Source organism: Rhinoderma darwinii, chromosome 5 (genome assembly GCF_050947455.1).
Source record: "Rhinoderma darwinii isolate aRhiDar2 chromosome 5, aRhiDar2.hap1, whole genome shotgun sequence".
Classification (NCBI taxonomy): domain Eukaryota; kingdom Metazoa; phylum Chordata; class Amphibia; order Anura; family Rhinodermatidae; genus Rhinoderma; species Rhinoderma darwinii.
Window position 1 is genome coordinate 155961048 of NC_134691.1, and position 11100 is coordinate 155972147.

Sequence of the window (11100 nt, forward strand, 5' to 3'; positions counted from 1 at the left end):
TGCAGTGTCCTACCTCTTGCTTTTCAATTATGGTAATAAACTAAGAACTGGTAACAGATCATTTATGTCTGATAGGTGCGGGGTCTCACCTCTGGGACCCCGCACCTATCTCCCTATTAGAGCTCCGCTGGCTGCCACATTCAAGCCGAGCACCAGATGGCTGGGAATCCTAGATACAGCCGAACTCGGTAAACCAGCAGAACCTGCAAATGCCAATTGTACATTTCTCATTGTACAGAGAGTATGCCACTACTGCCATCTTGTTAAATTAGACGGCTAGGTAGTGCAGCAAAGCGCCCTGTCAGCTACCATCCCCTAATCAATATTACTATATATCAGTTTGCATTTGTCTGTGTAAGTTCAGTTAGAAGAATTTTTTCTAATTTTTTTGTTTTTACAGGATCCCAAAAAAAGACTGTCTGGTTTAGAAAAAACACATTTTCAAATACCCTATTAGGGAATTCTGAGTTATTAGAATGGAAGGGGTCTACCATTTAGGACCCTCATATAAGGGGCGGAGATACCATTGGTGCAACCTGTGCAGCTGCACAGGGGCCCTGTAGGTATGGGGCCCACTTTCAGCTTATAGCAACCTTCTCCTGTCTGTTAGTTTGCATGTAAATGCCTGAGATGATGAATTTTATGGCTAACAATTACTGATGGATTGTTAGATAGACGTTCGGGTGATCTATGATGAGATATTGGAGAGCATTTGCCCCGTATACTGTTCTTGCACAAGGGCCCTCAGTTGTCTTTGTCCGCCACTGCCTCATATACTATATGGAGCAAAGAGCATTTAAAAAAACATCTCTTACTTTGAAGGACTATGCATTATACTGCCAGACCATTGATTTTAATGGAAACGGTGTAATTTCTCTGCAGAGAAATGGAATACTTCCTACAGGACTCTCTCACAGATAACAGTTGATTGCAGCTTATCATTGGGGGAACCTTCTAACAAAAAGGAATTGTCCAAAGCAGACAACTCATTTATGCTACTGTATGTCATTGGGACAAGACATCTTGTTTAGAAAACCCATTTACATTATATTATTAGGGAAGGGAGGGGTCCTGTTTACTACTGTTATCTGTCTGCCAAAGCAAAGAGCAGCTACATAGAGTATCTCTCACTCTGGAGGACCAAATACATCTATGCATTACTGAATGGGAACTGTGTAAAACTTCACTTCCCCTGTTGTTGCGCTCCAGGGAAATTGAACAATTTCTATAGGTTTTCCCCACAGATTATAGTTGGTCGCTGGGGGGGGGGTCTAAGCAGAAGGAAACCCTGTGATCATCTTATTCTCAGGGGACACCTCTAACAATAAGGGATTGTTCAAAGCAAACAACCCCTTTAAAGTGTACATAACTTTTCGGGTGACTATTAAGAATAAGCTGTCGTGTGTACGTGAGGAATAATACTATTCCTGGCCATTATATAACTTGTTTATGGCATTTTTTTTAGCAGTTTTGCCATCTGTAGTCTCTATCTCTAGTCTTCATTTTTCTCTGAGCTAGTGTGCGTGGCCGAATAGCTATCATGTCTTCGATACATTGCACTCATAGAATAGGAGAATCCTGCTCTCCTATCTCTATCTATCACATATATATTGAAGCTGCAGCAGCATGTAGGACATTATACAGCAGTAATGAGCAGTGTAGCTGTGAATCCAGCACTGGGGTGACATATAAATCTTGCCAACAGTTGCAGTGTGTCTGTGTTTTTCTCTCCCTACTCCTCCCTTCACTCTACATAGACTTTTATGAGCATCATGTCTGCGTCTTTTTCACACTGCTCCCTCTTCTAGATCCCTCCTACCCTCTCTACAGATTTCTATGAGCAGCGTGTCTTTCTCTCACTCTGCTCCCTCCCTTTCCTCCGCTCCCTCCTTCTGCATCCCCTCCCCTCTCCATAGACTTCTATTGCCAGGCAGGGAAGAGACACCCCCCACTTCCTGTAGTTTGTCTCCTCTGCTCTTTAACTAGGGACGGATTTTGTTTGATAACAGGGGGTGGACAGCAGATTACAGGAAGGGAGACACCTAGTGGCAGTAACTTCACACAGAATTTGCTTGGATAAACAAACTAAATTTTAACAGTAAGTAAATTACAAAGTTGATATATATCAGGTATACCATTAGATAAGCATAAGTTGTTTGAAAAGTTAGTGTCCATTTAAGTCACCAAATGAATGAGATTCATTAACGGGTCAGTAAAACACTGTTCTGTAAGGGAGAAAAAAAAAATGCACGGTGCCACAATAGTGCAGATAAAAATGGTAAAAAACAAGAATAAAACACAAGGTGAGGTATAAGCTCACCTATAGGAGATCGTTCCACTTATTTTTACATATGTGTTTTTTAAATATTTATTTTTATATTTATATAGTTTTAAATTAGACCGTCCGTACTACCTACACGGCTTCTTATCTAACCCACCATCTCACACTTATTTCATTACATTTGATTGTACTCATGATTTTAATGTAAATTTCTGTTACGTTTTCAAACTCTGACGTCATCACTGATCTTTGACCTATACAGATTTGGCGGTTTTTCTGCTTTATCTGATGTGCTGTGTATATAAGCTTTAACAATCAGTGTGATTTTGCTTGGCCTTATGAAGACATCAGTTCGTTGTCGTAACGCGTAGCCTACCTACCAATAAAACATTTATTATTTATTTATATACCTTGAATTTAAAACTTCATTATAGCAGCGCCGTTATAAGTCCTTATTTGGTCTTTTTCTCACAAAACACTGTTCTGGGTAGAGCAAAGTCTTCACAGCAGTTTAAGGCACGTTCAATGCAAGAGAAGAATCTCAGGGTAGTAGCAGTTTATTTAAATAATAATCCCATTTGTGATTAGGTATTCAAGATGATAAATATAATCTGCTTTATGATGCTTCAGCACATTATTTGAAAGTATTCATCACTATGTTTTCTTCCAGGAAGAACAATTTTTTCATATGTAATCCATTTTATGAAGGAGATTAAATATTGTATTATTTCCTTCTTTTTCTCTATCTTCAATTGACATTTTTGCTACTCAGTTCCCATTTCCGTTTCCCTTCCTGTCTTATGGATATTTTCATAATATCAATGCCTTAAAATGAAAGCTTTGAAGTTGTTTACAAGAGCAATACCTACTGATGAGAACCTATATCAACTGGGGGTAATCCTCTTTAAACCTATAGAACCCCTTCAAAATATTTTGAGAATACGTGTGTAATTCTAGTGTAGCATACGTTGCATTCACCAAGACAAAAGATACCGGTTGAGGAATACAGCACTCCTCGTAAACAGTGCCAGGTTTAGAAAAGTCTCAGAAAAATTTCCGTAAATCAGCCACACAGAGTGCACCTTTAAAGCCACAAACTTTTGCCAACCTCTTTTTTTAAATGTAATTATGCCAATGAATTGACCCTACTTTGTACCTTAGCACTGACCTTGGATAGTGTGTCCACTTAAAGGCTATGTAATCCTTTGCAGGTCATTTTTTTTCTTTTTTAATAAACAGGTTAGTCAGTGTGTTTGGTGTTACTCTATAAATAGTTTTTATTAAAAATTTGTTTTACTTTTTGAGATACATCTGCTTTGTATTCTCTATACAGAGCAGCTGTATCTAGCACTAAATCCTGCTCCTGTCAGGTCTGCGGGACTGACGAGTCCAGTGACAGAGGGTCCTGCGTGTCTCTGACATGCAGGATCCACCAGTAAACTGTCACATCAAAGTTATGAACTTAGATGTAATAGAGATGTGATAGATTACAGATGGAGCCTGCGTGTCAGAGATACACAGGACCCGCTGACACTGAACCTGTCAGGTCCACGGGACTGATGGATTCAGGTAATAGCGAACGATACAGCTGCTCTGTATAGAAAATACAAGAATGTTTATTTTTCCCTTAATAAATGTTTTGACTGGTGCTTATGTTAAGTATGAGGTAGATCAGGTGATCTTATCTTAGTTACTGTATATTTAAGAAAGAAAGAATTAAAATAATAAGTTATTATAAAGTATGATAAAACTATCTACCTTATATTGTAATTATGTCAACAATTTTATAAAAGGGAATCTGATCTTAGTAAAAAAAAGTTAGTAAATAATGAGCAGTCTCTAAACTTCCGTTCGGTGCACTGATACAAAGTGCACCCTGTGTGTAAATATATGGCTGAGTAGGATAGATCAAAGAGTTACATAGCAAGGGCTCATGCACATGGTAGAACTGTGTAGCTGCACTCCGTGTGCCGCCGTATCTGATAGAGCTTGGATGGATCCATAAATGGGTTGAAAAAAAATCCAACAAGTCAAACACACTATACCCATAAACCTAAGTTGATCCAGAGGAAGGCAAAAACAACTCTGCAATGGAAAGTGGAAAAAATCCTGCCTAGCCCTCTACTGGCAAATGGACAGATCCCTGGATCATTGTTCTACACTAATAACAGTAAGACTATGTTCACATCTGCGTTGTACAGTTTAGTTTTTCTGCTCCGCATGCTGCAATATTGTCTCCGGTAAACACTGCCGGATCTGTGACGGAGGCCCCTAACGGAGCCTCCGACGCAGATGTGAACAGAACCTAACCTGGGAGCTGTTAGATGCCATAAGGTAAAGAGATATATCCTGGTGACATACTATCTTTAGTTTTTAGTAGAGAACCTTTTAAAAATTTGCTTAATAAGTTTAACATTAGGTAAAATGCTCTTATCTATATAAACGTGCTCTTAACAAATCTTATATGTATTATTCATACTTTCAGAGAAGTCCCTGCGAATACAACTGTGACTTGGGAAGAGAAGTGTACTCCAAGTGTAGCAGGCAAGAGGAAACTTATTGCAACCCTTGACTCGGAGACTCTTCGACATGTGTATGGAGAGCTGGACTTAGAGATCGTAACTGAAGACAATTAGTAAAGGTGTCTGTATTTTTGAGTTGACATTTAACTTTAATTAATTAGCGTATTTAATCTACAGAGATAATTAAGAATGAACCCATTTCAATGCATTGTTTATAAAACAAAAACTTTGGCTTACTACAAGGTTTATACATAAGGAGGATGTAAAGCCGTATACACAAATAGGGGTCAAAAATAAAATCTAGTTTGCCCATGCCACCATTGTGTTGTACCAACATTTAAAGATAAACTGTAAACTTCAATTTTTTTACCCTTTTTAAATTCTACAATGAAAACTCTTTATAAAGTTATACAGCAATTATTTTAGTCCCTATCACAAATATGCAACGATGCCGCTATTTTATATGCATTAACATTGGACAGGTTTTGCAGAAGAAGCACTTGTAATTCTCAGCTTCTTCTCTAGTGCACCCCTAGTCAGTGCAGACATTAAAATAAAGACAGATAGCCTTGTAAAAATGCTTAATCAGATGAGAAGTGCTGCTTGCCAGATCCTCAGTCTGAGACTATCACTTTTTTTTACACATAAAAACAATAGGTTTTTCTTTAAATTAACAGTTCTTGCACTGTGCTCAAAAACATATCGAAAACAGATAAATACTTTTTCTAAAAAGGCTTTTAGAAACAGGGGCGCATCAAGAAATTTTACATGGGGGAACCCCCGAGCTGCCTGCAGCTGCCGCCCTCCTCCAACGCGTGCCAGATTCCCAGTTCCTCTCTGTCCAACTCGGCGGCCGGCGCCGGCAGCCACATATTTAAGTAGATGTAGAGGCTAAGGAGGAGAGACACAGGTGCATAGCGCCGAAGTTACTTGTGTCAGGCTCTCTCTTTCTGTACCATGATCTGTGCTGGTATGCTCATCTCCTCTTCAGGCTCTGCTGACTGGCTCCCCCTGTGCTGTGACATGTTGCACCCAGAGTCCAATACAGGAATAAAGTCTAGGGAGGTGGAAAAGACGCAAACAATATTATTACACACACACTATCAGCCACACAAGTAGAAAATGTAGGATGGGGCAGGGGAGGCATTAAACACCAGACCAGCCCTCAAAATGTATACAGATCCCAGACCAGACCCCAAAATGAATACAGATCCCAGAACACAACCCAAAATTAATTCAGATCCCAGACCAGACCCCAAACTTAATTCAGACCTTGACCAGACACCTAAGTAAATTAAGACCCCAAACCACCCAAACTAATACAGACCCCAGACCAGACCACTAAATAAATGGAGAGCCCAGACCAGACCCCCGAAATAAAGAGACCTCAGACCAGAACCCCTAAATAAATGGAGCCTTCAGACTACCTAAATAAATTAATACCTCAGAACAGACCCCCTAAATAAAATTCAGACCTTAGTTTAGACTGCACAATTTACTGCTCCCGGGTCCTCTTCACCTCCAGGCACCGCCACACTAGGTCCTGATGTGGCTAGCATCAAGATGTTTGGTGTGCCATATCACGTTACGACCTGATGCTGATAAGGACTCAGTTCAGTCGCCCTGAGTTGAAAGTACTTGGAATCGAGTAGTCATAAGTGTTATCTATTGGATTGGATTTTCCTCATGCTAATTCGATCCAATAGATATGGCCTATTTGAAAATAATGGAAAGAAAAATCCTTAGGGCTTTCCCCGTGTGTGCACCACTGTTTGTAAGGAATAAATGCTGCATCGTCAATAATTCACTAATATCCATGATTTATAGAGAAATACATAAAGTCAAAAGGAATCCAGATATATCTTACATCTCACGGTTTCAGGGTGGGATTTATACAGTCAGGGGACATAAATACAGATAAATAAATATACAGGCCATTAAACTCCTTGCTCTGAGGCCCATATTACTAAGTCTAAACGTATCTCTTTTCTCCATGTTCTGTTAGAAATGAAGAAATATCTGAATGGTTTACTTGCTATAGCATCATTTATGACAATGTATATGTATCTAGCAAGCCTATGCAGATCATTTGTAATAGTTTCTTCTTTCTTCAATTTTTTCAATCTGTAACCTTAACCCATCTTTGACTATGCACACACTAATACCAATGTATTAACTTTGTGATAAAAAAAAAATAATAATAATAATTTGCTCGTAATGCTTTGTAAGCTTTTTATTACCGGTAATAAAGCATATTTCAATAAAAATGATATTATAATGTATTGCTTTGTGTCCCTTACTTGCACCATTTAACCACACAAACTGCTTTACTCTAAATAGTTAAATGTGATGCCTATACATAGTCTACAGGAACTTATTGTAACCCTTGACTCTGAATCATTTGTATAAAAAGCTGGATTTAGAGATCTTAGGTGGAAAGAATTAGTAAAGGCTTTGTGTATTTGCAGGTGTTTTTGGAATCGATATACCTACTAAAATATAATGATTACACATTAGCATTCTCACTCAGCTGGTTTCGTAACCCCCAAAGACTTTAATGGAGAGTGCATGTACAGCCACTAATCCACGAGGAAGGGTTAACAGACCCTCCGTTATCGGAATCGTGGGAGGGCAGTGTTATTGGATCTCCACCAATCAGACTATTCTGGCATACAGTATATGCCAGTCAGTCATTGGAAAATCTCATAGTGCTGTTACTGTTCATGCCTGGTCATTTTTATTGGAGCCAAGGGTCCAAGATAAATATACTGTAAATCAGTTTAGTTTTCTACAATAATTTAATTAAAGGGGTTCTCCAGGATATATGTTTTTTTATTTATTTAGCCCTATTATTGTTGAAGAATAGAGCACTTTCCGATACCATGTTTGTAACAAATAAACCTCCCTTTCTATGGTGCCCACTGAACTGAACGTTGCTGTATGTAAACATTGCAGCGGCTCTTAACCCCTTTAGGACGCAGCCTGTTTTGGCCTTGTGGTACAGCCGATTTTTTCAAATCTGACATGTGTCACTTAATGTGGTAATAACTCCGTAATGCTTTTACGATTCTGAGATTGTTTTCTCGTGACATATTGTACTTTATGATAGTGGAAAAATTTGGTCAATAAATTCAATATTTATTCGTGAAAAAAAAATGTAGAGAAAATTTGCTTGCAAAACATAGTAATACCACGCAAAATAGTCGCTAGTTACCATTTCCTATATGTGTACTTTATGTTTGCATCGTTTTGTGAACATCCTTTTATTTTTCTAGGACATTACAAGGCTTACAACTTTAGCAGCAATTTCTCACATTTTCAAGAAAAATTCAAAAGGCTATTTTTTACAGGGACCAGTAAAGTTCTGAAGTGGTTTTGAGGGCCTTAGATATTAGAATCCCCCAATAAATCACCCAATTTTAAAAACTGCACCCCTCAAAGTATTCAAAACAGCATTCAGAAAGTTTCTTAACCCTTTAGGCGTTTCACAGGAAATAAAGCAAAGTAGAGGGGAAATTTACAAATTTCTCTTTTTTTTGTAATAAAAAAAATTGTGTAACACAGAGGGTTTTACCAGAGAAATACAACTCAATATTTATTGCCCGGGTCCTGCAGTTTTTAGGCATATCCCACATGTGGCCCTAGTGCCCTAATGGACCGAAACACCGTCCTCAGAAGCAAAGGAGGACCTAGTGGATTTTGGGGCCTGCTTATTTTTAGATTATATTTTAGGCACCATGTCGGGTTTGAAGAGGTTTTGTGGTGCCAAAATAGTGGAAACTCCCCAAAAGTGACCCCATTTTGGAAACTAGACCCCTCAAGGAATTTATCTAGGGGTATAGTTAGCACTTTGAACCCACAGATATTTTGGTATATTTATTGGAGTTAGTCTGTGAAAATGAAAATCTACTTTTTTTCTGAAAAGGAATAAAGAAGAAAATGCACGCCAACAATTGTAAAGCATCTTCTCCCGATTACGGAAATACCCCATATGTGGTAATAAACTGCTGTTTGGACCAACGGCACTGCTCAGAAGGGAAGGAGCGCCATTTGGATTATGGAGCGCAGATTTTGCTGGATTGGTTTTTAGTGCCATGTCGCGATTGCAACGCCCTGGAGGGAACAAAACAGTGGAAACACCCCAAAAGTGACCCCATTTGGGAAACTACACTCCTCAAGGAATTTTTCTAGGGGTATAGTAAGCATTTATACCACACAGGTTTTTTGCAGAATTTAGTAGAATTAGGCCGTGAAAATGAATATAAACATTTTTGTCCACTAAAATGTTGAATTTTTTCATTTTCACAAGGGGTACAGGAGAAAAAGTCGCCCTAAATTTGTAGCGCAATCTCTCCCGAGTATGACAATACCCCACATGTGGTAATAATTTATATTTTTAATAGAAATTAATTAACCTTTGCAGGACTGATCCTTTTTTGTTTTTCAATTTTAGTTTTTCACTCCCTTCCAAACGCCATAACTTTTTTATTTTTCCATGAATTGAGCAGTGTGAGGGCTTATTTTTGGCAGTATGAGCTGTAGTTTTTATTGGTACCATTTTTTGATTCATGCAACTTTTTGATTACTTTTTATTACATTTTATTTAGAGCTTTGGTGGCCAAAAACAGTGATTTTGGCGTTTTAAATGCTTTATTTCTTACGGCGTTCATAATGCGCTATAAATGACAATTTTACTTTATTCTGCGGGTCGGTACGATTACGGCGATACCATATGTATATAGTTTTTTTTATGTTTTGCAGCGTTTGCACAATAAAATCACTTTTTTATAAAATAATTTATTTTCTGTGTCACCATATTCTGAGAGCCGTAACTTTTTTATTTTTCAGTCCAAAAAGCTGTGTAAGGGCTTTTTTTTGCGGAATGGGTTGTAGTTTTTATTGGTACTATTTTCGGGTACTTGCAACTTTTTTATCACTTTTTATTCTATATTTTGGGAGGGGTGGTGACCAAAAAAATAGTGATTCTGGCATTGTTTTTAGTTTTTGTTTTTTTGCGGCATTCACCGTGCGGTAAAAATAACATTACAGTTTTATAGATTGGGTCGTTACAAACGCGGGGATACCAAATATGTGTACTGTTTTTGAACGGTTCCATTTTTTCCCTATAATAGACTTATTATAGGAAAAAAAAATCTTTTATTTTTACAAACTTTTTTTTAACTTTTTTCTTTACTTTTTACACTTTCTTTTTTTACCTGCAGCTCTGATCGCTGCTAGAATACATTACACTACCTAGGTAGTGTAACGTATTCCAACTGTCAGTGTGACGTCACAGAGGCTGATCCTCATAGGCTTCCATACATGGCAGACCCGGAGGCCGTTGTCTGGCCCCCGGGTGCCATCACAAGCATCAGCAGCCCCAACAATTGCATGGGGGCTGCTGATGTGCTACAAACCCCCTACATGCGGAGATCGAAATCGAGCCCCACATGTAACGGGTTAATTGACGAAATCAGCGGAAATGAGCCGCTGATCGGCAACAGTGGAGTGTTAGCTGTCAGCGACAGCTGACCTCCCGGTTCCTGATGCACACTGTCACTGACAGTGTCACTGACACTGTCACAGACACTGTCACCGACAGTGTGCATCACTCTGGCAGGAAGTCTATCAGGAGGCTGGTCCTGATAGGCTTCCGTACATGGCAGACACAGAGGCCATTACTAAGCCTCCGATCCCCATGCTAGCCATCTGCATTCATTGTGAGGTCTGCCGATGTGCTAGAAACCTCTGAATGCGGTGATTGCAATCGATCACCGCAATTAAGGGGTTAATTGACAAAATCAGCGGAAATAAGCCGCTGATCGGCATACAGTGGAGTGTCAGCTGTCAGGGACAGCTGGCCTCCCGGTTCCCGGTGCACAATGTCGCCAACAGTGTGCACCGGGAACCACGCAGTAACTGTACGTCCCTGTGCGCTAAAACACTGGCCACATGGACGTACAGTTGCGTCGTGGTGCGCCTAGGGGTTAAAGGGGTTGTCTGGTTTCAGTAAATGAATGTTATGTTTTGTTTAAACCCTTCGCGCACCCTGACGTGTTGTTACGTCCGGGTGCGGTGGGTGCTCCATGTGCTGCTGGTGTCGGCTCACCTGGGACTAACAGCCGGAAACAGCGATCGAGCTGTTCCTGGCTGTTTAACCCCTCAAATGCTGTGGTCAATCGCGACCACAGCATCTGAGGCGTTGAAAAGAGGGGGCGGCTCCCTCCGACAGCTCATCGCCCCCCCCCGCAGTGAGATCGGGGGGTGACTATGGTTTTTATGGCAGCCCAGGGGCCT

General features: G+C 39.6%; 1 protein-coding gene across 1 annotated transcript in view; it reads left to right on the top strand.

Annotated features, from left to right (window-relative positions):
* The window catches only part of F13A1 (coagulation factor XIII A chain), a 152143-nt gene extending 145181 nt beyond the window's left edge, over positions 1–6962 (top strand). Inside the window, exon 14 of the mRNA XM_075828449.1 lies at positions 4767–6962. Coding sequence (XP_075684564.1) covers positions 4767–4917 — 151 coding nt within the window. The 3' untranslated portion in view covers positions 4918–6962. The remainder of the gene's footprint in view (positions 1–4766) is intronic.
* Positions 6963–11100: the final 4138 nt, after the last annotated feature.